General features: G+C 39.4%; 1 protein-coding gene across 1 annotated transcript; it reads right to left on the bottom strand.

Moving 5' to 3' along the window:
- Positions 1–1686: 1686 nt before the first annotated feature.
- On the bottom strand, positions 1687–27872 carry LOC134813010 (uncharacterized). The gene is made up of 17 exons (XM_063820674.1): positions 27824–27872; positions 24438–24529; positions 24145–24259; positions 21596–21738; positions 19554–19713; positions 16166–16294; positions 15560–15661; positions 15157–15277; positions 14792–14981; positions 14394–14593; positions 13325–13453; positions 10795–10967; positions 10331–10481; positions 9976–10078; positions 3054–3210; positions 2569–2619; positions 1687–2274 (listed from the first exon to the last, which is right to left on the bottom strand). Exons 1-17 carry the CDS (start codon positions 27837–27839, stop codon positions 2258–2260), a joined length of 2049 nt encoding a protein of 682 aa, XP_063676744.1. The 5' UTR covers positions 27840–27872; the 3' UTR covers positions 1687–2257.

The following is a 27872-nucleotide window of genomic DNA, read 5'->3' as shown; positions in this document are numbered from 1 at the left end:
CAGTCTCACGAGCTACTCTGTGCGCGCAAGGGACTTTATGACGTCATCGCCAAAATAATACAAACGCTAATTACACGCGTTAGAGAGCAGTTAGAGATTTAGGAATTTCGACTCGTTGCTTAGTTTGCTATTTGTCACAATCTGTCAAAATATGAGGATAACTTTTTTTTCAGTTAACTGGTCCTTTAAACGTTGAAAGCGAATGTCTGTATTAGTAGGCTGTTGTTATGTTGGGACTTGGGTATGCAAATTATGAAATTAAAAGCTGAAAAATTACATTAAACTGCACCCGAAAAACCAACGTTCTGGTACATGAAACTGTGTCTAAGGATCCTACAAATAACAGGATTTGATTACAGATGGCCGGAGAGACTATATATTAGGGTGTTTGATAGAACAGACACTTCAAGATATAAATCAACCCATAGTTATAGTTCAAATTCGACACAGCTCGAAAGATATAACGATGAAACATGTGTTGGCTACCGGTAATATAAGGCTGGGGTGGAATTCTACCGTTATATGTTTCTGGGGAGTGTATTGGGCTTCTTGGCACGAAGTTCACTGTTAATCACTGGGCGGCGCTCAGCCTGTCATTCCGCCGAATTTTTTATGAACATAATAGCCTGGGGTCCTCAGGTAAACTGTTAATTACACCACCCTCAACGAAGTCGTACTATAGTTGTGAAATCATGGGTCGACCGAAGGACGATTTTTGACTGAGGCCGACTGCCGAGGACTCTATTGACCACTGGGGGGGGGGGGGGGGGGGGGGGGGGGGGGGGGGGGTTGGTGGGCCAAAGAAGTTGTATATCTTAAGTTATTGAGATGTTAGCAAATGGACAATGACGTCGTTTACTGAAAGTGAAGTCATGGATGGATCGAAAGATGCAATGGTGATATGCTTTTATTAGAGCAAGCACAGACACAAGCTTTAATTGATAACTACCATTATCAGAGCTCTCTTTACCAGGGGACCCCAGGCTATTATATTTATGTTCCTAATTTAATCATAGAGAATAGAGATTTGGCGGAATGACAAGCTGAGCGCCTCCCATGGCCCAGTATGCAGTAAAGCTCTCAGTCTCTCAGCTCGGAATACGACCATCAGGCGCTCCAGGATATCAAGAATGTGATCCTCGCGCGCCTTGAATGGTAAGAATTTCTTGTATAAAATATAACTATGAACTTTGACGAATCTATTCAAACAAGCTTGATGAGAGATGCTTACAATTAACAATCCTAACTTTTGTTTAGGGGTCGTTCACATATTACGTAATCAATAATTTAGCAATTTTTACCCCCTCCCCCTCTCCGTAATCAACCGTAATCAAGACCCAACCCCCCTCCTCCTGACAGTAATATTACGTAATCATGGCCTGACCCCCCCCCCACCTTGACTTTTCTCCTAGAGAAAAATTGTCTCTACGTTTCATGCTACCCTTATCATGCTATTATGATGAGCCGAAATCATTGATATCCGGCCAAGCACCTTCTAAACTACTTACTATTAAACCCCCCCCCCCCCCCCCCCCCCTCGGCTGATTAGGTAATTTGTGAACGACCCCTTATGTATGGGTATTGGGTTGTGACTTACAAAACTATAAGACATGCTTGTTTTCAGAAATCAGAGGGTTAAAGTTTGAACATAGTTCCCCACGGAGATGATAAAACCTACAGAATGAGGCTAAAGAAAATTAAGATGAATTTGAATTTATAAAAAAGTAAGTTACTTTACAGTTCACATATACAATTTTTATTTTCTCGGTATAATTTGTTATGAATTTATAAAAAGTAAGTTACTTTACATAGTCTAAAATAGTAGAATATTTATTACCAAATAACTCCTATCAGTATCACTCGGCTGTAGTATAAACAGTAGAAACAGGTCCAGCAAAGATATCATTATTAATTAAAAAAACTAGTCGTAAAATTAAACCTATTCGGTAAACTCTTAGGCCGGACACAAATATTTAGATAATCATGCAATTCAAGCCTAGTCGGTCCATCAGGATTTAACGTTAGATTAAACCTAGCATATCGCCCAACATCGAAATATAATTTAAATTCGCAATATTCTCAAGTTTTGAGTTGCCACGGAATAAGTTGGTTACCACTACCAGCAGATATAGCCAAATTGTTGTTGTTGTGATCGGGCAATTAATACGCTCACGTTAATCTTCAGAGGAACTAGGTGACCATTAACTCGATGGTCGATCTTCATTGGGGTGTTTTTTAGTTTTACTAATTGGGACTTTTACACTGGTGGGAAATCTGAAATAAAGTGTTTATAGTGAAAGTAATCCACTGATTCACTGGTTGTACTTGTAGGTTATTAATTCGTAAGTTGTCAGCGGTTCTGTTCTAAATTATTGTATTATTATTATATTATATATTATTAAATTATTATATTATAACCGTGCGTCCTTCAGTTATTATATTACTATATTATCATATGGAATATGAGTATCATTTCAAGATATGAAAAATGATTTATCAACCGAAACGTTATTGATTTAAGGAGAAGTGAATGTTCCTAAATAAGGTTAATAAAGATTGATGTCCTACCCTGAGGGCAACCGTTATCTATCGTGAATTTCTGCACTTCTGCTAATTCGGCTGAAAATGTGATTATTGATGAGTCAGGTGAATATGTTTAATACTTTGATCATTACATTAGAGGATGAGAGTAAAAGCAAGGCAAATTTCCAAAGAACAAGGCACACCAAATTAATTCGTACCATTATTATATTTATAGTAAACAATAAAACACTTTTTTACAGGAGGTAACCGTACATTTCAATTGCCCTCACCCATTTAATCGCCAATAATGAAGTTACCACTAGCAGATTGAATTGAAACGGCAAACTTAAACTAATCGCAAATTGGTTTGCTGTCCAACACCAGCTTTCCGCTGGTATATATCCTAATAATTTCTTATCATGCGCGGTGCACGCGCGAACATACGGTCGCGGTTAATCAGTAAAACTCACTGCACTCTCTCTACAACTCTCTCAACAACAACAACAACAACAATCTGCAGTAATACTCACTGCACTCGGTTCGTTCCCTCCAGGTTGAGAGGTTGTGGCCTCGTGTCTCGCACTGCAGAACGTAACTCTGCAACATATTGCACTCTGCACGCCACCCCGCGTACGTGTTAGTCGCGTAGCTCCGTGCACACGCTACCTCGTAGTCCGTTACAGGGATCTGCGTGCAGGGATGTTAGTTTCTCTTAGTTCAGAGGTGTGGTGACAGTGATGTTAGTTTCTCTTAGTTCAGAGCTGTGGTGACAGGGATGTTAGTTTCTCTTAGTTCAGAGCTGTGTGCAGGGATGTTAGTTTCTCTTAGTTCAGAGCTGTGGTGACAGTGATGTTAGTTTCTCTTAGTTCAGAGCTGTGGTGACAGGGATGTTAGTTTCTCTTAGTTCAGAGCTGTGGTGACAGTGATGTTAGTTTCTCTTAGTTCAGAGCTGTGGTGACACTGATGTTAGTTTCTCTTAGTTCAGAGCTGTGGTGACAGTGATGTTAGTTTCTCTTAGTTCAGAGCTGTGGTGACAGTGATGTTAGTTTCTCTTAGTTCAGAGGTGTGGTGACAGTGATGTTAGTTTCTCTTAGTTCAGAGCTGTGTGACAGTGATGTTAGTTTCTCTTAGTTCAGAGGTGTGGTGACAGTGATGTTAGTTTCTCTCAGTTCAGAGCTGTGTGCAGTGATGTTAGTTTCTCTTAGTTCAGAGCTGTGGTGACAGTGATGTTAGTTTCTCTTAGTTCAGAGCTGTGGTGACAGGAATGTTAGTTTCTCTTAGTTCAGAGCTGTGTGACAGTGATGTTAGTTTCTCTTAGTTCAGAGCTGTGGTGACAGTGATGTTAGTTTCTCTTAGTTCAGAGCTGTGTGACAGTAATGTTAGTTTCTCTTAGTTCAGAGCTGTGTGCAGTGATGTTAGTTTCTCTTAGTTCAGAGCTGTGTGCAGTGATGTTAGTTTCTCTTAGTTCAGAGCTGTGGTGACAGTAATGTTAGTTTCTCTTAGTTCAGAGCTGTGTGCAGTGATGTTAGTTTCTCTTAGTTCAGAGCTGTGGTGACAGTGATGTTAGTTTCTCTTAGTTCAGAGCTGTGGTGACAGTGATGTTAGTTTCTCTTAGTTCAGAGCTGTGGTGATAGTGATGTTAGTTTCTCTTAGTTCAGAGCTGTGGTGACAGGTATGTTAGTTTCTCTTAGTTCAGAGCTGTGTGGTGACAGTGATGTTAGTTTCTCTTAGTTCAGAGCTGTGTGACAGTGATGTTAGTTTCTCTTAGTTCAGAGCTGTGGTGACAGTGATGTTAGTTTCTCTTAGTTCAGAGCTGTAGTGACAGTGATGTTAGTTTCTCTTAGTTCAGAGCTGTGGTGACAGTGATGTTAGTTTCTCTTAGTTCAGAGCTGTGTGCAGTGATGTTAGTTTCTCTTGGTTCAGAGCTGTGGTGACAGTGATGTTAGTTTCTCTTAGTTCAGAGCTGTGGTGACAGTGATGTTAGTTTCTCTTAGTTCAGAGCTGTGGTGACAGTGATGTTAGTTTCTCTTAGTTCAGAGCTGTGGTGACAGTGATGTTAGTTTCTCTTAGTTCAGAGCTGTGGTGACAGTGATGTTAGTTTCTCTTAGTTCAGAGCTGTGGTGACAGTGATGTTAGTTTCTCTTAGTTCAGAGCTGTGTGCAGGGATGTTAGTTTCTCTTAGTTCAGAGCTGTGGTGACAGTGATGTTAGTTTCTCTTAGTTCAGAGCTGTGTGCAGTGATGTTAGTTTCTCTTAGTTCAGAGGTGTGGTGACAGTGATGTTAGTTTCTCTTAGTTCAGAGCAGTGGTGACAGTGATGTTAGTTTCTCTTAGTTCAGAGCGGTGGTGACAGTGATGTTAGTTTCTCTTAGTTCAGAGCTGTGGTGACAGTGATGTTAGTTTCTCTTAGTTCAGAGCTGTGGTGACAGTGATGTTAGTTTCTCTTAGTTCAGAGCTGTGGTGACAGGGATGTTAGTTTCTCTTAGTTCAGAGCTGTGGTGACAGGGATGTTAGTTTCTCTTAGTTCAGAGCAGTGGTGACAGGGATGTTAGTTTCTCTTAGTTCAGAGCTGTGGTGACAGTGATGTTAGTTTCTCTTAGTTCAGAGCTGTGGTGACAGTGATGTTAGTTTCTCTTAGTTCAGAGCTGTGTGACAGTGATGTTAGTTTCTCTTAGTTCAGAGCTGTGGTGGCAGGGATGTTAGTTTCTCTTAGTTCAGAGCTGTGGTGACAGTGATGTTAGTTTCTCTTAGTTCAGAGCTGTGGTGGCAGGGATGTTAGTTTCTCTTAGTTCAGAGCTGTGGTGACAGTGATGTTAGTTTCTCTTAGTTCAGAGCTGTGGTGGCAGTGATGTTAGTTTCTCTTAGTTCAGAGGTGTGGTGACAGTGATGTTAGTTTCTCTTAGTTCAGAGCTGTGGTGACAGTGATGTTAGTTTCTCTTAGTTCAGAGCTGTGTGACAGTGATGTTAGTTTCTCTTAGTTCAGAGCTGTGGTGGCAGGGATGTTAGTTTCTCTTAGTTCAGAGCTGTGGTGACAGTGATGTTAGTTTCTCTTAGTTCAGAGCTGTGGTGGCAGGGATGTTAGTTTCTCTTAGTTCAGAGCTGTGGTGACAGTGATGTTAGTTTCTCTTAGTTCAGAGCGGTGGTGACAGTGATGTTAGTTTCTCTTAGTTCAGAGCTGTGGTGAAAGTGATGTTAGTTTCTCTTAGTTCAGAGCTGTGGTGACAGTGATGTTCATTATCATGTTCAGAGCTGTGGTGACAGTGATGTTAGTTTCTCTTAGTTCAGAGCTGTGGTGAAAGTGATGTTAGTTTCTCATAGTTCAGAGCTGTGGTGACAGTGATGTTAGTTTCTCTTAGTTCAGAGCTGTGGTGATAGTGATGTTAGTTTCTCTTAGTTCAGAGCTGTGTGACAGTGATGTTAGTTTCTCTTAGTTCAGAGCTGTGGTGACAGTGATGTTCATTATCATGTTCAGAGCTGTGGTGACAGTGATGTTAGTTTCTCTTAGTTCAGAGCTGTGGTGACAGTGATGTTAGTTTCTCTTAGTTCAGAGCTGTGGTGACAGTGATGTTGATTATCATTTTCAGAGCTGTGGTGACAGTGATGTTAGTTTCTCTTAGTTCAGAGCTGTGGTGACAGTGATGTTAGTTTCTCTTAGTTCAGATCTGTGTGCAGTGATGTTAGTTTCTCTTAGTTCAGAGCTGTGGTGACAGGGATGTTAGTTTCTCTTAGTTCAGAGCTGTGGTGACAGTGATGTTAGTTTCTCTTAGTTCAGAGCTGTGGTGACAGTGATGTTAGTTTCTCTTAGTTCAGAGCTGTGGTGACAGGGATGTTAGTTTCTCTTAGTTCAGAGCTGTGGTGACAGTGATGTTAGTTTCTCTTAGTTCAGAGCTGTGGTGACAGTGATGTTAGTTTCTCTTAGTTCAGAGCTGTGGTGACAGTGATGTTAGTTTCTCTTAGTTCAGAGCTGTCGTGACAGTGATGTTAGTTTCTCTTAGTTCAGAGCTGTGGTGACAGTGATGTTAGTTTCTCTTAGTTCAGATCTGTGTGCAGTGATGTTAGTTTCTCTTAGTTCAGAGCTGTGGTGACAGTGATGTTAGTTTCTCTTAGTTCAGAGCTGTGGTGACAGTGATGTTAGTTTCTCTTAGTTCAGAGCTGTGGTGACAGTGATGTTAGTTTCTCTTAGTTCAGAGCTGTGGTGACAGTGATGTTAGTTTCTCTTAGTTCAGAGCTGTCGTGACAGTGATGTTAGTTTCTCTTAGTTCAGAGCTGTGGTGACAGTGATGTTAGTTTCTCTTAGTTCAGATCTGTGTGCAGTGATGTTAGTTTCTCTTAGTTCAGAGCTGTGGTGACAGTGATGTTAGTTTCTCTTAGTTCAGAGCTGTGGTGACAGTGATGTTAGTTTCTCTTAGTTCAGAGCTGTGTGACAGTGATGTTAGTTTCTCTTAGTTCAGAGGTGTGGTGACAGTGATGTTAGTTTCTCTTAGTTCAGAGCTGTGGTGACAGTGATGTTAGTTTCTCTTAGTTCAGAGCTGTGGTGACAGTGATGTTAGTTTCTCTTAGTTCAGAGCTGTGGTGACAGTGATGTTAGTTTCTCTTAGTTCAGAACTGTGGTGACAGTGATGTTAGTTTCTCTTAGTTCAGAGCTGTGGTGACAGTGATGTTAGTTTCTCTTAGTTCAGAGCTGTGGTGACAGTGATGTTAGTTTCTCTTAGTTCAGAACTGTGGTGACAGTGATGTTAGTTTCTCTTAGTTCAGAGCTGTGGTGACAGTGATGTTAGTTTCTCTTAGTTCAGAGCTGTGTGCAGTGATGTTAGTTTCTCTTAGTTCAGAGCTGTGGTGACAGTGATGTTAGTTTCTCTTAGTTCAGAGCTGTGTGCAGTGATGTTAGTTTCTCTTAGTTCAGAGCTGTGGTGACAGTGATGTTAGTTTCTCTTAGTTCAGAGCTGTGTGCAGTGATGTTAGTTTCTCTTAGTTCAGAGCTGTGGTGACAGTGATGTTAGTTTCTCTTAGTTCAGAGCTGTGTGCAGTGATGTTAGTTTCTCTTAGTTCAGAGCTGTGTGGTGACAGTGATGTTAGTTTCTCTTAGTTCAGAGCTGTGGTGACAGTGATGTTAGTTTCTCTTAGTTCAGAGCTGTGGTGACAGTGATGTTAGTTTCTCTTAGTTCAGAGCAGTGGTGACAGTGATGTTAGTTTCTCTTAGTTCAGAGCTGTGTGGTGACAGTGATGTTAGTTTCTCTTAGTTCAGAGCTGTGGTGACAGGGATGTTAGTTTCTCTTAGTTCAGAGCTGTGGTGACAGTGATTTTCATTACCACGTGTTGCGTTAATTACAGTAGGCCGCTGTGTATGCGTATGTACTTTGATATGAGTCAGAGTGCTACTTTTTGATTATACTCTGTCATTTTAGTAACACGCATTTGTCTAAGAGTGATCTTGTATCATTCCCTCGAAAGGCTTTTTGTTCGCAAAAATTGACAAATAATTAAAAATTTTTGATGTCGCAATGAGTGATTATAAAATGTAATTTGTTTGTATTGAGGGTAACACTACATCCTTTATTGCGAAATTGACCAAGCTACGCTTGTTCAATCAAATAATGAGTAAAAATCCCTTCCTTCCGTCCGTAGTCTTACGCTGGTTTTCCTTCGAGTTTACCCTGTTACTTCTGTCAAGCTTCAATCTTAATTACCAATTAGATCGGTTAGATAGATTGGACTACTCTTCGTTTGCCAATTTGACAACCTCTTTCAGTGTTGTGTGTCAGGCACAATTCGGACTTCAGACCGTTTTTAAACAGTTACCCGTTTTGATGACACTGACAGTAACTCTCACTTTTATTTTATAACTATTATATACCGAAACTATTATATACCGAAACTATTATATACCGAAACTATTATATACCGAAACTATTATATACCGAAAAAACCAGTCCCGGTATATAAAATGTTATAGGTCTTAGGAATAGGTAAGAATAATTGTTTTTGAACTCAGTTTAACAAAAATTGTCAAAAACTGAATTTTGAGGGGGCATTTATTCCCTACGATCTTTTTGTCTTCGGCAATAGTACTAGGCAAACACTTCAAAATAAAAGAGCATCTGGATACTGATGGGAAGGTGAACCGTATGGCGTATCTGTTTTGACACTTGACAATGGCTTTTGATTGGTTAATGCTGACAGCTGATTGGTTAATGCTGACAGCTGATTGGTTAAAATATGGTCACCTCCCCAACATGGTATCCAGATATAGAGAGCTTTGAACTTTTGAAAGGACGGCATAAGTTCCTTTGACTAATTAATTCGTATCATTAAACATTATCGAAAACGTACGATGGTAGTACTGTAAAACAATTATAATACCACGATCTGATGTTAATATTGTTTAAAGTTTGAGGAAGACATTCTATAAATCAGTTGTTGAGTATGAGAGCTTTTCACCGAGAAGTGAAACATATTCTTCATATTAGGAAGCTAGGGTGCAGTTTTTCCGATTTTGAAAGCAGTTTCCAGAGGTAGAATATTTAATAAAAACTCCGACTTTGTGCCTCGTGTTGAGTCTAAATATAAGCCGACCTTAAGTGTTTAAGTTTGCAAGCTAATCGACAATTTTGCCGTCACTAAATGAAAAGTTCAAGTCCCCGCGTTCGGCATGTCTTAAAAGAAATTGTATGGGATCATTTTCTTAACTTAGGCTGGGATTTTCCTTCTTTTCTGCAGTGCCAGTAGCAGCAGGCCCGTTATAATTAGCTTTAATAAGTTCAGCGGAGCGCGTTGAAGCACTATAGTGTTACTAACACCTTAATAGTGTTACTAACACCTTAATAGTGTTACTAACACCTTAACAACAAATAAAGTCACTTTGTTCCCTGCGGAAACGATCAGTACCTTCCTGAATTATAGGTTTCACCAGTTCTCCGAATCTCACTTTATTATTTTCTAATTTGAAATCGAAGTTGGTAACAAGTTCACTCTATATTAATATAGAATGGCATGATATTTCATCAAAAATGGTGAAATGAATTTGAAATCTGATATTTTCGGCTTACTTTATGATCATTGTCTATCTAGATTTGAGGGTTTTTCTTGTTTCCGATACCGCTCAAATAAAGTGCGAAACTTTATTCGACAATCTACACAAACTTTGATATTCATATAGTGGCAAAATTAGAATTCAGTGAGATTACATCATCAATTGCGGTGAAATCCATTAACCGATCGGCACCACCGGTACCAGGCGTTACAGTTGTGACAAATAAATGATTAGAGAGTTCTAAAATCGTGTAATGACAGGTTCAATCCTGTCACCAATTCTGACAAGTTTGCGCGAGCTACGGAACCTGGCAGGTTAAGGAATAATAACGGGGGTTATAAGGACGGAATATGATCGAAAGTGTCAGATAGTGTCGAGGAAGTAGATCTCGATCGTCTAGCATTTTTAATATAATTTAACTCACAGTATCGTGACATCTGAGTATGTAGGGGTGGAAGAACAAAGCGCTGCACGCTTCTTTTGCTTCGGCTGTTATTTCTACTTCCAGTTCGTTCTTGAGGCACACCCTACGGAGGATAGTGACTGAATTAATTTAAGAATATAATCATTTTAGTCGGTGTTTTCGTGATATCAAAGCTATTTTAATTTCCAGGGAAGCCATGGGTGTTGATAAGTCACACTGTGTTTTTCATTCCATTCCACAACTTTTCGTGTTGACTATTTAGTCTAAATCATCACCAATAGATAACTTAAAATTGCATTATATACAAATTGTTTGATTTCAATACTGATCTGAAGTCAGAAAGGGACACACTAACCTGCTCTGTCGAATACTCCAGCTGCTGGCCAGCGCGTAAGGATCCTCAACCTTTCTCCTGAACCGTGAAGTGAAGTCGTCTGCTGCATCTCCGTTGTTATTTCCGCATAGTCCGCACGTTCGGGAATCAGGACTTGTCACTATTTGTGCACCTGTAGGTTTTTGCTCTCAGCTCTATTTCTCCTGGTCTCGCGATAGAATCCGCATGTTTGTGATATTACAAAGCCTTTTGAACTTTCGGTGAGCACATGAAGTTTATAACATCACTCATTAGTCCGTATCAAAGGAGCTTTGTCAATATTAAGTCTATAATTCGGCGCAATGGTAACTGGTGTTGATGGGGTATATCTAATTCTCTAATATCTGGATAGGAAATGGGATCACTGAAGGCTTTGAATAGTTTACAGGTTCAGTTGACACACCATTGGCCGGGAGTTTGTCAAACCGTTAATTTGTGAAACATACCGTTGAAGCCGTTCCATCTGATTTGATTCCCTTGTCCGAATTTCAGTGTCAGGAACTCCCCATCAAAGTCGTATGTCATTTTAGCAAACTGCTTCTCCTCCCCTACTGTTACTTTTAGTTTTTCTCCGTTGTTGTTTATGATCCATCCCCGTTGTAACTCCAATACTGATCCTCTGAGAATAAGGTGGTTACTAGGTGGTTACTAGGTGGTTACTATGTGGTTACTAGGTGGTTACTAGGTGGTTACTAGGTAGTTACTAGGTAGTTACTATCCCCGTTGTAACTCCAATACTGATCCTCTGAGAATAAGATCGTTATTTTTCTGATTTTTTAGCGCTCCGTGCTATTTAAGCGTTTATGTTATTAAATGATTTTTGACGACTTAATATGGTTTAAATATTGGTACGCACGGTTGAGAAATCGGAATCAAATCCTTCAAGACTTTACAAGTGTGTCAATTAGAAAGCTGCTGAGAGTGAATATTTAAAATATGCCTGTATTTAGTTGAGGAAATGCTTCTGAGACCGCGGGCCACTTCCTCTACAAATTTAACGTTTAATATTGACTAAACTAAAACAGTTCCCAGTGCATCAGACAGTTGATATCTGTGGCGCTGCGAACAACGTGAAGTTCGTCCGGTTATATTTATTAAAGATTTTAATTTCGTAGATTTACTTTTTAATCTCGAATATGTTATGAGGAAATAAAAAATCCTTAATAAACCGGGATTTACATGATAAAGTGTGATGAAATCCCACCACATTCCACAATGTCTTGACTATCTCAGCTATGACAGTCTTGGACCTCTCCATCACATGTCTTTATGATTGCATCATCCCTAACATTCCAAATTTCTACAAACTATGGTCTGATAGCCAGCCCTCCAGTTGTGGCATTAGTTTAAACTATTTGGATTTGCATTTTGTTTAAGATTTCGTTAAGTAAGTCATCAGTTTATAAGCTCCTTGCATGTAAAGTTTTTGTTCGGTTAGCCGGAGCAACAGGTCGGAATGAAGTTGTGGCTCAAACAGATATTATCTTATAGTTATGCTGTTTTCAGTGGGACGTGTGCTTCATAATTAGCTAATTGCTTCATAATTAGTTAATTGCGGCAGTTTTGACACAGTCTCGAGTCGCTAAACTGCGAGTCTGCTTATTCAAATACTGTAGTAAGGAATTTTATGTTAGGATGTGTTTTAATGCTTTTAAAGTTTCTTACGCGTTGTCAGATGCTCCTTTGATCGCTAGGATATTATATTAGTATCCAGTTTAACGATACCTTTGTTATTGAGGGGACCCCATACGTTTATTTTTGGCGTTTAATTTTCATGATTAATATGCAGTACGCTTATAATATGCAGTACGTGCATTTTATTGATCTGCCAAACTTTACCTCAACATTTCTTAAACAATTAATATACCACCTTGTTTTAATCTAACATTATTTTGTCATCTCAACCTCCGGTTATCAGTTATTGGTGGCAGGTTTAGCAAAAAACTGCCTTGTCAATCCAGTGGAATGCTTCAAAATCTGCTCCGATATAATAATAAAATTAAGCAATATTAAGGTATGTTAAACATTAAATTTGTGCGCGTTTTTAATAGATACACCTGTTTCCATTGCACAGTAAAATGCTAGAAATACTACATTCTTTCTTTTTCCATAGAACGCAACGTTTCTAAAAATAAAACGGCATTACGTAAATACGTGCCTCCAGTAGCGCTGAACCTCTCTAGTACCCGGCGAACTTTGTAAAGGTGTTACCACTGCGTGAGTTTACCACTAATTTGACATATTGGCAGTTATTGCTTTACTGAACTTGTCATTTCACCGAAATTCTCTGTCAGAGGTTTCATAACTTCTTGACCTTGCAATCGCGTCACGATTTTAACTTCACAAATATCTTCCTATATCCTTGCTTACTTAAAACATTAATTAGGAGTGTTTTCACTGCTAACCATCATAATCATGGACATTGTTAAATATTAGGTCACAGCCTTAACTTTTAAATTCTACGTATAAAAGAAGCTGTAGAAAAGTTCATTTTTTGAGCACTTTGTATGTGTTAAATTGCTAACACCCTGAACTAACACCCTTCACGCTGTTTGCCATGTTGGAGTGAAATGGGATCACACGTACAATAAAATATGTAAAAGTGTTAAAATGTTGTTTCCAACTTCCTTCGGACCTTATTGTGGTCTAAAAGGGACAGACAGTTTACCTGTTCAATGTTATTAGCCTTATTTGTTCTTAAATTAGTGTGCTTAGTCCATTCCGGAATATTGGTTAAACGAAAGTCAGGATCCGCAGGAAGCAGTGCATTACTCAGACAGTCTTTATACTTTCTAGTTGGAATTCTACAGAAAATTTAACGTCTCACAGCTAGTTTGATGTCCAGGGGTAAATACCACGTTTTCGTGCCAGACTATCCTGCGAATCTCTCAAAATTTTCAGAATTCTTGGCTCCTCATTTCCTGAATTCCTCCAACAGCTCGTGCCTGGTTGTGAAGCTAAAGCCCGATCACTTACCCGCTGTAGATGGTGATGCTTTCTAAAGCACTGGTTTCACCGTACTGCATGAACCGTCCGTAAACAAACCACTGAGCGAACCTGCAGTCCATCGCAAGAACGTACGTGCACACGCCGTCTTGTTTGTACCTGACAAATAGTACGGGTATTAATTGTTTAGTTATTTAATTGTTCAGTTTACTAATTGTTTATGTGACCAATTGAAGGATTAATTATTGATTTAGTATTAGATTCTTTAGTTAGGTTTACCATTACCAATGGCCTAAGTTTGTTGGTTTTGCCGACGACCCCTTATGTCTCCACTAAGAAAAATGTTCTTAGTGGCGTCATTCCATTTATCTGTGTACTTGAAAAACATTCAGACTTAGATTTATTGAGTTTCAAATTTAAGGGCTGGTACATTCTATGTCCATGACTTGATGAGCAGCTTGTGGTGTAAGTGACGTAATGATAAAACTGTGCCAGCAACCTTGCTTTTCAATTGATCGAAATATATATATATTCAATTTCACAGCACATAACGTTTACGTGTCTCAACCTAGATCGCTACATAAATTGCATGACACATTAATTCATTTAACCTTTATCAGTTGAGCATAAAATAACTCTTGAAATGAGTCTAGGATATGACAATGGTTCTTGGTTCGCTTCTAATCAGCTTATTAAAACTCACAGACCCGTTCACCGCGATTTGATGAATCAAGATACATGTATGATATATGATGTATGCTGATAAGTGATAATAGATATATCTCTGCTTTGTTCTATGAAGTAAACTGAAAATGAACCAATTCATTTGTTTATATCGACAGTTTATATCGACAATTTATCTCGACCCTTAACATGAATAACTGGTCAGGTTATGAACATTATGTTCATATTTTATCACTGAATGGTTTGATTGTTTTATTAATAATCGTTTTGTAATTCAAAAAAATTTAATTCAAACCATTTTTACTATAACTACTTTAAGTTTAATTTAAAACTTTTAAACTGTAACTACTTTAGTTGAAAACTATTAAACTATAATTACTTTAAAAGTTTAAATAAAAGCTTCTCCACGACTTACCATCTGTTGTCGAATGTGGACACTATAGGATCTCCCATAATTTGACATACGGAGCCACCGTCTGCTCTTAATGTAGGTGGAAGAGGTGTGGTGGGGATGAGGTAGGGGGACGTGGATTCGTAGAGACGGGATTCTGTACTTGACAAGGGCTCCGGGGTTATAATTCGGGGCGTGGGTGTCGGAGATGGAGTTGGAGGTGTCTGAAAGAGGTTCTAAGCTGCAACAGTCATTAAAGTGTTGGTATCAAATTTATATTTAAAGATGATTATTATATCTTCCAATAATAGCTTGGGAGATGGGGGCGAGATTTGCGTGAATAATTTATTCACGCAAATCTTTATTCACTGAATAAAGTTCCCGCTTAAACTGTAAAATTAAATTAGAGGAGCCCCGCTCACCGTTGGTTCCTGGGGGACAGCTAGTCTGAAGTGGTTAATATCAGTCGTGGCTCTTTGTAGAGGCGCAGAAGGACAATGTACCCCCACACAGACTATATCAGCTCGGGACAGTGTGATTGTGTAGGTGATGGTGTTACCCTCTCCTATCAGCTCCCTGCCGCCCATATCTGCTCCCCAATCTTGGTACCACCTGCAGGTGGGAGGGTTAGTGGAGATATGTGGAGATATGTGGGAGTGTTAGTGGAGACATGTTTCTAGGTGGTTACTACAATATATCAGGATTAGCAGAGTTTCCAGAACAGTTTCAATGCATATTAGCATCTGAGAGTTGTGAGAACACAGTGATTGGTATGTAAGATATGTACATGATTCTTGGTTCTGGTCCAGGGGTGTCTCCAGCAGGAATTCCTCTGCAGGCCAACTCAACCTCGTCCCCGTAATAAACTTCCGTTTCTTGTAGCTCTTCGTACGAGTATTCAGGCAAACCTAGAGAGGGTTCGTTTTGGTGAAATATGCTTTTTATCAATATCACACCATTCGCGGTCAGCCGACCTGGTTAGCTACCCCTTTGTGATGGTTTTTTAATCATCCAAGGGGGATACAAATATCTCATTCATTCCATGAAAGATGGGGCGGTTAAAAATGGCAGGTTTGTATACAGTGATCCAGTTGAACACTCGTTGAACATTTCTAGTATGAGGGCAACATTGATTGCTTTTGACAATTAATGGTCGATTGAAGATCCTAGGATATTATTGGATTGCTTACTGAAGGAGGAGCAAACACCGTCGTGGAAGATGTCAAGATCTACTCCCTTGCACTTCTCCTCTTCGATGGAGCACCGTGAGTAGTATACGCCACAATCCGTTCCTGCGACAACATTCCTTTGTAAATTAAGTAGACAACATTTTGGAAGTTAGGTTACCTTGTATTTCATGTGATGGTGTGTGGGCTAGCATTTAACCTTTTTACTCTAGGGTTGAATGTTTGTAATTTCATTGAATGGGGAGGCAATTTTGTTATGCCCTCTCTCTCTCTCTCCTTTTTCAAGCACAGGTCCTTACTTACCACAGTAGCGGTTAGGATCGGTCTCGTAGTTTTCCCAAGTACAGAAGGGACAAGAACATTACCAGGTAACCAGGTAACCAGGTAACCAGGTAACCAGGTAACCAGGCAACCAGGTAACCAGGTAACCAGGTAACCAGGTAACCAGGTAACCAGGTAACCAGGTAACCAGGTAACCAGGTAACCAGGTAACCAGGTAACCAGGTAACCAGGTAACCAGGTAACCAGGTAACCAGGTAACCAGGTAACCAGGTAACCAGGTAACCAGGTAACCAGGTAACCAGGTAACCAGGTAACCAGGGTACTTACCACAGTAGAGGTTAGGATCGGTCTCGTAGTTTTCCCAAGTACAGAAGGGACACGAACATTCTGCTATTCCGAGATCGTAGTCTGCTTTACAAACTTGGGGTGCATCACATACCACTGTGTCACATAAATCTGAGGAAGTACGAGAGTAAGAAAAGTGGGGGAAAATAGAAGGAGTTTGGAGATTGGGTTAGTAGGTGTGGATTATATTTATACAAATATTGAATGCTTTGAAAAGAAATCTAATTTGGTTTGAAACTCTAATAATAAATAATAATTCTCGAAATCAATATAATATGTACTTCAAACCAGTGAAATAGTAAAAAGTTTAGTTAGCCAGCTAGAATTTGTAGAATAATGGACTATACACCACGTGATGCCCTTATAAGGAATAATGGACTATAATCCTTTGCAGTTAGATAGTAAACAGTTTAGTTAGTCTGCTAGAATTTGTAGAATACTAACTAAACACCACGTGATGCCCTTATAAGGAATAATGGACTATAATCCTTCGCGAGTCACTATAACCGAGGAGGTACAGTTGAAAAAAGTTCACATTTTCATAAAATTCCGCGCCTAAAAGAACTGGACAAGCCGTAACAATAACATCTTAATAATGAAATCGGAAAGTCTGAACGTGTATTACCATGTTACCAAGATTTTACTCTCAATTTCTTCTTGATCAGGTTTACGTTATATGTGATATATCATCAACATATTATATAGTGTGACCAAGAAGTTGAGAGTTTTCTGATTTTTCTCATTCCTTTTTTAATGTGCCTACGAGTGGTGGTCTCAAGACACTTGGTTCTCTCTTTGTAGATTACAGAAATCAAGAGGTGTGAATTTTACCCTAGTAACACCCTAGTAACACCTAGTAACACCCTAGTAACACCCTAGTAACCCTAGTCTCAAGAAACTTGGTTCTCTGTTTGTAGATTATAGAAATCAAGAGGTGCGAAGTAACACCCTAGTAACACCTAGTAACACCCTAGTAACACCCTAGTAACCCTAGTCTCAAGAAACTTGGTTCTCTCTTTGAAGATTATAGAAATAAGAGGTGCGAAGTTTACCCTAGTAACACCTTAGTAACACCCTAGTAACACCCTAGTAACACCCTAGTAACACCCTAGTAACACCATAGTAACACTTAGTAACACCATAGTAACACCCTAGTAACCCTAGTCTCAAGACACTTGGTTCTCTCTTTGTAGATTATAGAAATCAAGAGGTGCGAAGTTTTCCCCGCGACCTCAAGACACTTGGTTCTCTGTTTGTAGATTATAGAAATCAAGAGGTGCGAAGTTTTCCCCGCGACCTCAAGACACTTGGTTCTCTGTTTGTAGATTATAGAAATCAAGAGGTGCGAAGTTTTCCCCGCGACCTCAAGACACTTGGTTCTCTGTTTGTAGATTATAGAAATCAAGAAGTGCGAAGTTTTCCCCGCGACCTCAAGACACTTGGTTCTCTGTTTGTAGATTATAGAAATCAAGAGGTGCGAAGTTTTCCCCGCGACCTCAAGACACCTCGTTCTCTCTTTGTAGATTATAGAAATCAAGAGGTGCGAAGTTTTCCCCGCGGCCAAGTGCATCCTCTAAAAGATTTGGAGAATTTGGGCTCTTTCTATTGAGTTGGGGTGTTGCCGATTTACCGATTGGTAAATTTTGAATTTGTAAGTCTTTCACTATGCCATTTTGTCGCGAATTTGTTGTGAACTTGTGGAGTTAGAAGCCTCTGTCTTAACACATAAGAAGCTAGAGAAGATATTACAAAGACACTTATAAGGTGGTACTGATCGTTCGAGATTTGTGAAAATATTTGAAAGTATTTGGATAACTGTCGGCTTGACGCTTTGAAACCTAATGAGCTAATCATAGAGTCGAGTTGGCGGCTTTTATAAGCATGTGGATTAAAAGATACATTTTTCTATTCCATTTAAAATTGATTGTTCCGTCGATAAAACTCGAGAAAATAGGAAAGGTTTGCATTCATGCAATGTTAAAACTTGATTAACATTTGCAACATGTCTTCATTAATGACCATATAATTCTGACGAATATAGAGAGGTAGAGACTGATTTCTAATCATAAACTCTGTACCCCACTGTTGACCAGTCACTAAACATGTGTCTGCTAACCGTACTGACGCTTGATTGACTCAGCGTTGACTGTTAATCCAAAATCAAGCTTTTGAGCAGTATTAAATGATATTTTACCCATGATGAGATTATATCTAAATCTGAATAGCATGTTGCCCGTATAAGCGATAATGATTAAAGGTAAACAGCGTCTGTAATCCAGAATGAATGAATTTTAACAAACCTTACGAGGATACTTTTTAATACCGAAGAATTAATTTTTACGACTTAACCTATAAGTATAATAAGTATAATTTCTAAAGGAGAGTTGCAAAGCTACAAAATTCATGCCATTTAAGGAGGACTTTTAACACATAGAAGCACTGTTAAAAGTAGCTCAAACTAAGCCGGCATCCTAAATGATACCTTTGATAGATGCTTCTTCTGTCAGAAAGCGATCTGCTGGTTGATATATCTGCCAGGCGCTGCTTTTAGGCGGGTCCCAGACAATTCAGCATGTCTCCGGGTCATTACAACACAGTCACAGGTCTGACAGATAGTTGTCCTATAGCATACTTATAGCTGATTTAAAGCTGACTTAAAGTTCACTTATAGCTGACTTATAGTTTTTTAGCTAGATTGAATCGTTGTGTGGGTTTTTGGATCAATGATTTTAACAGTTTATTTAGGTTGCAGATTTGATGCGTTTGCATTAGTGTTGCAGATTTACGATGTCATTTTTGATTTGTCCTTCGTCGATATGCGAATAATAAGTTACAAGGGTTCACAGGCTTTTACAAGGATTTTGGGGTTTGATTTGCATTAATTTCCTTAGAAGCATCGCAACCCCAGAAGCTCTATTAGATGTCATATTGTTTGGTTTCTGGCATTATTGTTATTTGTAGGTGTATGTCCCGGGTCCCTTTAAGAAACCCCCCTTGACAGGTCCATTGATTTACTAGACTTCATCCTGATTCAAACCCTGTACTGGTACAAACATTGTGACAATGATAGTTAATGATAGTGTGTTACAGTATATATTACTGTATTATATTATTATCAATCCTGTGATTAAATTATAATAAGGAGACTTTCAAACATTTAAAGGTTCAATCTTTCCTCGGAAAATGACCAGAGAGATTAATCTGCGATCTGTATAATCATCCGAACTTTTAATAGCATAAATTAGTGATTAGCTTCAGGCTTCGTTACTGCATAATATCGGAGAGGAGTTCCTAAAATGAGCAGGCGGACTTTGCAGGCAGACTTTACAGCTAAGGAACTATGAAGTTAAAAGGTTTCCACGGAACTTACCACCGATAGTAAGGTAGGTATCCTCATAGATAACTCCCTCCCCATTCTTAGCCACACATCTATACCAGCCCTCGTCTTGTTCTATAGCATAAGTTTGGGCCATCATTGTTTGCACTGCTCGCTTCTCAATATCCACCGAGTTGGAGACAGAGCCAGGTACCTGAGGGTAAGCGGAGTTTTAGAGGTGGAGTTAAAGAAACCTCCAGTTCTAAGCGGAGTTTTAGAGGTGGAGTTAAGGAAACCTCCAGTTCTAAGCGGAGTTTTAGAGGTGGAGTTAAAGAAACCTCCAGTTCTAAGCGGAGTTTTAGAGGTGGAGTTAAAGAAACCTCCAGTTCTAAGCGGAGTTTTAGAGGTGGAGTTAAAGAAACCTCCAGTTCTATAAGCGGAGTTTTAGAGGTGGAGTTAAAGAATCCTCCAGTTCTAAGCGGAGTTTTAGAGGTGGAGTTAAAGAAACCTCCAGTTCTAAGCGGAGTTTTAGAGGTGGAGTTAAAGAAACCTCCAGTTCTAAGCGGAGTTTTAGAGGTGGAGTTAAAGAAACCTCCAGTTCTAAGCGGAGTTTTAGACTTGGAGTTAAAGAAACCTCCAGTTCTAAGCGGAGTTTTAGAGGTGGAGTTAAAGAAACCTCCAGTTCTATAAGCGGAGTTTTAGAGGTGGAGTTAAAGAAACCTCCAGTTCTAAGCGGAGTTTTAGACTTGGAGTTAAAGAAACCTCCAGTTCTAAGCGGAGTTTTAGAGGTGGAGTTAAAGAAACCTCCAGTTCTAAGCGGAGTTTTAGAGGTGGAGTTAAAGAAACCTCCAGTTCTAAGCGGAGTTTTAGACTTGGAGTTAAAGAAACCTCCAGTTCTACGCGGAGTTTTAGAGGTGGAGTTAAAGAAACCTCCAGTTCTATAAGCGGAGTTTTAGAGGTGGAGTTAAAGAAACCTCCAGTTCTAAGCGGAGTTTTAGACTTGGAGTTAAAGAAACCTCCAGTTCTAAGCGGAGTTTTAGAGGTGGAGTTAAAGAAACCTCCAGTTCTAAGCGGAGTTTTAGAGGTGGAGTTAAAGAAACCTCCAGTTCTAAGCGGAGTTTTAGAGGTGGAGTTAAAGAAACCTCCAGTTCTAAGCGGAGTTTTAGAGGTGGAGTTAAAGAAACCTCCAGTTCTAAGCGGAGTTTTAGAGGTGGAGTTAAAGAAACCTCCAGTTCTAAGCGGAGTTTTAGAGGTGGAGTTAAAGAAACCTCCAGTTCTAAGCGGAGTTTTAGAGGTGGAGTTAAAGAAACCTCCAGTTCTAAGCGGAGTTTAAGACTTGGAGTTAAAGAAACCTCCAGTTCTAAGCGGAGTTTTAGAGGTGGAGTTAAAGAAACCTCCAGTTCTATAAGCGGAGTTTTAGAGGTGGAGTTAAAGAAACCTCCAGTTCTAAGCGGAGTTTTAGACTTGGAGTTAAAGAAACCTCCAGTTCTAAGCGGAGTTTTAGAGGTGGAGTTAAAGAAACCTCCAGTTCTAAGCGGAGTTTTAGAGGTGGAGTTAAAGAAACCTCCAGTTCTAAGCGGAGTTTTAGACTTGGAGTTAAAGAAAACTCCAGTTCTAAGCGGAGTTTTAGAGGTGGAGTTAAAGAAACCTCCAGTTCTAAGCGGAGTTTTAGAGGTGGAGTTAAAGAAACCTCCAGTTCTAAGCGGAGTTTTAGAGGTGGAGTTAAAGAAACCTCCAGTTCTAAGCGGAGTTTTAGAGGTAGAGTTAAAGAAACCTCCAGTTCTAAGCGGAGTTTTAGAGGTGGAGTTAAAGAAACCTTCTCTCAAAGAGAGCTGGTCACTGAGGGTGTGATGAGGGGAAACCTGCAGTCTCAGAATCGCAACTGGATGACCAGGGCGTCCCACTATGCAGGACTCTCTAACTAATCAAACAGAAATATTTCTGTTTTGGCATCGAGCCAAATTGACACAGTCAAACAAGCGTATGCGTTCACTTTGACATGGTCAAACAAGCGTATGTGTTCACTTTGAAGCGCACTACTTTAGTTTTAACTCACTTTAAGTTCTATTTCTAAGTTTAAGTTCTAAGTTTCGTACCGGACTAAGATCAGCGTCTTCCTTATAAACTATCTCGATAAAGGGAGCTGGGGCTCCCTCAGCCATGCACCGTATCTCAAACGGCTCTCCTGGTGCAACGGTCTGGTTACCGGTTATCAGCAGTATTACTGGTGGGGCTGCGTCTGAAAATAAGGGGTTGGGGTTAGCGGACACATTTATATTTAATGTAGAACTTATTTTCAATTTCAGCCTCCTTTTGCGGAAAAATTGTTATATACTAATGCTTTTCAAACAAAGTAACAACGAATTCTTCATGTAGTGCATCCTGGGTTTGGACAGGATATGCCGTTTAAAATATTTCCATCACGTTATATTATATAGTTCTCAATAAATGTAATAGATTTGTAGTGTTGTAATTAGTTTTAAAAAATATAGTATGCTGCTAATTGCAGAAAAATGATTGTTATGTATGTTCATTCGAATGTTGGATTGGTCTTGATGTTACCTACCGTGATTAAATTTTTCATTCATATGGGGTGGAGAGCTATTCTCCTATCGGAAATTACTTTGGGACATAAAAGTAATATATTTAATATTGTCCGATGTCTTCGCTTTTAGTTATAATAGCAAAAATATTTGCTTCTTTCAGTAATTCATAATTTCCTCTGAAGTAATTTTCGTATTATTTTTTCTTCAGTCCGTCAGCTATATATATAACTTATAATGATTTCTAGAGAAATTTTCTTAAGTTAATTATCTGTTGATCAGATCAAGTAAGTAGTAGCAAATTCAGCAGAAAGTTTCCATCGATCTAGGATATCGTGGTGAACGGAGATTTTGGTTGCAAAAATTAACTCCAACTATCCCACGAAATGATTGCAAGAAAGTTGTCCAGGTGCCGATTTAATTCTCTTTTGAGGAACGATTATAGTCTTTTCTGTGAAGATTTACTGCAGCAAAATCAGGACCCCAACACTATATACGTGGTATTTTTAGAATTCTAAGGAGAGTCTCTACTAATCACCACCATTCACTACTACGGTAGTGCCATTGTAATTTGATTTTATTCATCTCCAGCAATTATTGTCTCCCGATGGAAGCCGAAATTATTATCACAATAGTATCCCCCACAATTGTTCCCTGCTTTTCTGACTCCGGTGATATCGCACTATTATTTAATCTCAAATCACGGGCTGATTATAACCGGAAACAAGGCGTGTCGTGACCTTCGCTGTTATTTCAGATTTTGCTACCTTAAGGTTCTTCCAATAGAAATCCACTGATAATATTGTGGGGGGGGGGGCCAACGCCCTAAAAGGCCCTAGACGCATCGAAAATCCGAAAAGGGCCCTAGAAATCGGGGCTTTTTGGGGCCTTTTGGGGCCTTTTGACCCTGACCACTATTTGATAGTGTTTATGGACCATAATCTCCATGTAAATACACTCAAATAAACATAAAAGTACTGTGCAAGTAGTCAGATAATATCATTAAAGCACTTAGCATATATCAAACTTGATGAAATTGAAGTTAATTCTAGGGCTCCAAAAGGACCTAGACGCATCGAAAATCCAAAAAGGGCCCTAGAAATCGGGGCTTTTTGGGGCCTTTTGGGGCGTTGGCCCCCCCTCCTATTGTGAAACATTTAGACAGTTATACTAACATTTCACAAAAGTGTCACATTCCAGATTATTATAACTAGGCACAGATTAATGATTACGTCACCTAATTATGGTAAGCAGCTTATGTTTTTTAAATGTTAACGCAATAAATTAAAATTGTGTGCTTGCAGAGAAATGCAGAGCAGATGAAGGCGTGCTCCGAATTTTGTAATAGTCGACAAATAAACCAGGTCCGCAGCTGATAAAATGCCCTAGTAACACCCTAGTAACACCCTAGTAACACCCTAGTAACACCCTAGTAACAGAGAAATGCAGCTGAATAAATGCGCCCTCTTTCGTCCTCTCAGCACCCACTTCACGTAATTCGTCCTGCCCAATTTTCAAATATTTAGGATTTTAGCTGGTTTAGTATTAATGCCTACGCTATTTCACCAAGCAGCTTCAGAGGCAGCCAGCCAATCGAAATCCACTATTTTCGCCTCTTGGTTTATGCCCCTAATTTGACGAAGCTCAGTGGTTTTAGCAAAAATGCACTCAAATTCTAAAATTCTTCGGGCCATGGTTTTCTGTGGAGCTCGCAAGGACTGCCAGTCGCCAGACGATTTTTGTCTTAAATTCTATGTTTTTTCACTACTCTATTATTTAAATTTCGTACCAAGCCATGCTTGAACTTTGAGCAGGCAGAAAAGTTTATCACCTTTAAATTTAATAACCGTACTTTAACCGTAGCTTCAAAGTTAATAACCGTACAACACGGCTTCTTATTAGCAAATATTATTGTCAAATAAGGGTTAAAAACTAGTCACTTCCTTTTCATTAGAAAAATTATCTCATTGTGTATAAGAGGATCAGTTGCTACCAAAGTACCAATAAATTATCCAGCATGAATGATTTTCAATTCAATTCTTTCGAATCGAAAGTAAATTAGTAATTTGCAGTCCTATGGACTGGTTTTTTGTTTCACTTACCCCAGTAAGGGACAGTCTCACTGCTCAGGATGGTGGTGGTCTTTGTTGCTTTGTTCATTCGGTACTGGTTGCACACTGGTTGCATGTCAGGGGTGTATTGAATGCATTCTCTTCCCTTAGGGAGACATACTTTTGCTCATATTTTGTGATTAAATTTTTAATAATTATTCTGAGAACTTCGATTTAATCCGTGAGTCACAAATTAATGGACCGTAGAAATAGATTTCTACAATGATCCCCTTGAAACTATACCAATAATTATACTTGAGGGATTCTTTTACTAGTTTGTTTACCTGGGGCGTCTCACAAAGATCATGGAGCTCCATCTGTCTGCAGTGCTTGTGTCCTTTACCCTCCCCTAATCTTAGCGTCGCTACTAGTGCCACTGAAATAATAGGGATTAGATTGTGTCCTTTACCCTCTCCTAATCTTAGCGTCGCTACTAGTGCCACTGAAATAATAGGGATTAGATTGTGCCCTTTACCCTCTCCTAATCTTAGCGTCGCTAATAGTGCCACTGAAATAATAGTGTTTAAGCTTGTGCCCTTTACCCTCTCCTAATCTTAGCGTCGCTACTAGTGCCACTGAAATAATAGTGTTTAGCTTGTGCCCTTTACCCTCTCCTAATCTTAGCGTCGCTACTAGTGCCACTGAAATAATAGTGTTTAGCTTGTGCCCTTTACCCTCTCCTAATCTTAGCGTCGCTAATAGTGCCACTGAAATAATAGTGTTTAGATTGTGCCCTTTACTCTCTCCTAATCTTAGCGTCGCTAATAGTGCCACTGAAATAATAGTGTTTAGCTTGTGCCCTTTACCCTCTCCTAATCTTAGCGTCGCTACTAGTGCCACTGAAATAATAGTGTTTAGCTTGTGCCCTTTACCCTCTCCTAATCTTAGCGTCGCTAATAGTGCCACTGAAATAATAGTGTTTAAGCTTGTGTCCTTTACCATCTCCTAATCTTAGCGTCGCTACTAGTGCCACTGAAATAATAGTGTTTAAGCTTGTGTCCTTTACCCTCTCCTAATCTTAGCGTCGCTACTAGTGCCACTGAAATAATAGTGTTAAGCTTGTGCCCTTTACCATCTCCTAATCTTAGCGTCGCTACTAGTGCCACTGAAATAATAGTGTTTAGCTTGTGTCCTTTACCCTCTCCTAATCTTAGCGTCGCTACTAGTGCCACTGAAATAATAGTGTTAAGCTTGTGCCCTTTACCCTCTCCTAATCTTAGCGTCGCTACTAGTGCCACTGAAATAATAGTGTTTAGCTTGTGTCCTTTACCCTCTCCTAATCTTAGCGTCGCTACTAGTGCCACTGAAATAATAGTGTTTAGCTTGTGTCCTTTACCCTCTCCTAATCTTAGCGTCGCTACTAGTGCCACTGAAATAATAGTGTTTAGCTTGTGTCCTTTACCCTCTCCTAATCTTAGCGTCGCTACTAGTGCCACTGAAATAATGAGTGTTTAGCTTGTGTCCTTTACCCTCTCCTAATCTTAGCGTCGCTAATAGTGCCACTGAAATAATAGTGTTTAGCTTGTGCCCTTTACCCTCCCCTAATCTCAGTGTCGCTACTAGTGCCACTGAAATAATAGGGATTAAGAATCTAGTGTTGTGTTCTTTACCCTCTCCTAATCTTAGCGTCGCTACTAGTGCCACTGAAATAATAGTGTTTAAGAATCTAGTGTTGTGTTCTTTACCCTCTCCTAATCTTAGCGTCGCTACTAGTGCCACTGAAATAATAGGGATTAAGAATCTAGTGTTGTGTTCTTTACCCTCTCCTAATCTTAGCGTCGCTACTAGTGCCACTGAAATAATAGTGTTTAAGAATCTAGTGTTGTGTTCTTTACCCTCTCCTAATCTTAGCGTCGCTACTAGTGCCACTGAAATAATAGTGTTTAAGAATCTAGTGTTGTGTTCTTTACCCTCTCCTAATCTTAGCGTCGCTACTAGTGCCACTGAAATAATAGGGATTAAGAATCTAGTGTTGTGTTCTTTACCCTCTCCTAATCTTAGCGTCGCTACTAGTGCCACTGAAATAATAGGGATTAAGAATCTAGTGTTGTGTTCTTTACCCTCTCCTAATCTTAGCGTCGCTACTAGTGCCACTGAAATAATAGTGTTTAGCTTGTGTCCTTTACCCTCTCCTAATCTTAGCGTCGCTACTAGTGCCACTGAAATAATAGTGTTAAGCTTGTGCCCTTTACCCTCTCCTAATCTTAGCGTCGCTACTAGTGCCACTGAAATAATAGTGTTTAGCTTGTGTCCTTTACCCTCTCCTAATCTTAGCGTCGCTACTAGTGCCACTGAAATAATAGTGTTTAGCTTGTGTCCTTTACCCTCTCCTAATCTTAGCGTCGCTACTAGTGCCACTGAAATAATAGTGTTTAGCTTGTGTCCTTTACCCTCTCCTAATCTTAGCGTCGCTACTAGTGCCACTGAAATAATGAGTGTTTAGCTTGTGTCCTTTACCCTCTCCTAATCTTAGCGTCGCTAATAGTGCCACTGAAATAATAGTGTTTAGCTTGTGCCCTTTACCCTCCCCTAATCTCAGTGTCGCTACTAGTGCCACTGAAATAATAGGGATTAAGAATCTAGTGTTGTGTTCTTTACCCTCTCCTAATCTTAGCGTCGCTACTAGTGCCACTGAAATAATAGTGTTTAAGAATCTAGTGTTGTGTTCTTTACCCTCTCCTAATCTTAGCGTCGCTACTAGTGCCACTGAAATAATAGGGATTAAGAATCTAGTGTTGTGTTCTTTACCCTCTCCTAATCTTAGCGTCGCTACTAGTGCCACTGAAATAATAGTGTTTAAGAATCTAGTGTTGTGTTCTTTACCCTCTCCTAATCTTAGCGTCGCTACTAGTGCCACTGAAATAATAGTGTTTAAGAATCTAGTGTTGTGTTCTTTACCCTCTCCTAATCTTAGCGTCGCTACTAGTGCCACTGAAATAATAGGGATTAAGAATCTAGTGTTGTGTTCTTTACCCTCTCCTAATCTTAGCGTCGCTACTAGTGCCACTGAAATAATAGGGATTAAGAATCTAGTGTTGTGTTCTTTACCCTCTCCTAATCTTAGCGTCGCTACTAGTGCCACTGAAATAATAGTGTTTAAGAATCTAGTGTTGTGTTCTTTACCCTCTCCTAATCTTAGCGTCGCTACTAGTGCCACTGAAATAATAGTGTTTAAGAATCTAGTGTTTTATCCTTGACTTTTCATACTCTTTATTTTCTGCCTCTGTATCCTCATTTTATTGTTGTTATTTAATCATTGATGGAATTTCTATAAACTGCTTAGCTTGGGCGTAATAAAATAAAGATAAAGATCATAACATGATGTCGAGTATATTGATATACTGTAAGTTTTAATTTTAAAACTTTCTTAACTCTCGTGGTATACAATTGTGGTCAATTTGATTTAAATTTTGGTCTATGGACGGTTTTTTGTTGAAAAACTGTCCTCTTCATGTTGCAAATTTGTGCAGCTTTTTAAACTTGAAACAAGTCATACATAATAATAGAATAATTTGTCAACCGCGGAACCACAATTTGAATTGAATTGAAAGGTCCCTTCTGACAAGAACCACAAAATAGTTATAGAAAAATAGGAATGTTATTCGAGTTCCCAGCGCTGATACATTTTAAACAACATACGTAACAAACGGTAATTTAGTATTTAGCTTACTGAGTAGAGCTATCATCGTGTATCACGTTTCTAGTGTTCCTCGTTTCCT

The sequence above is a fragment of the Bolinopsis microptera genome, chromosome 3 (assembly GCF_026151205.1).
Source record: "Bolinopsis microptera isolate Bmic1 chromosome 3, MBARI_Bmic_1.0, whole genome shotgun sequence".
Lineage (NCBI taxonomy): Eukaryota > Metazoa > Ctenophora > Tentaculata > Lobata > Bolinopsidae > Bolinopsis > Bolinopsis microptera.
The sequence above is the reverse complement of the archived record's forward strand: the minus strand, read 5'-3'. Positions and strand labels throughout refer to the sequence as shown.

What these genes read in the sequence shown, in the direction of transcription:
- LOC134813010 (XM_063820674.1), bottom strand. An exon ending in TGAGACTGTCCCTTACTGGG is followed by an intron (nt 21,739 to 24,144) that starts GTAAGTGAAACA and finishes CCTTATTTTCAG; the next exon opens with ACGCAGCCCCACCAGTAATA. An exon ending in AAGACGCTGATCTTAGTCCG is followed by an intron (nt 19,714 to 21,595) that starts GTACGAAACTTA and finishes GCTTACCCTCAG; the next exon opens with GTACCTGGCTCTGTCTCCAA.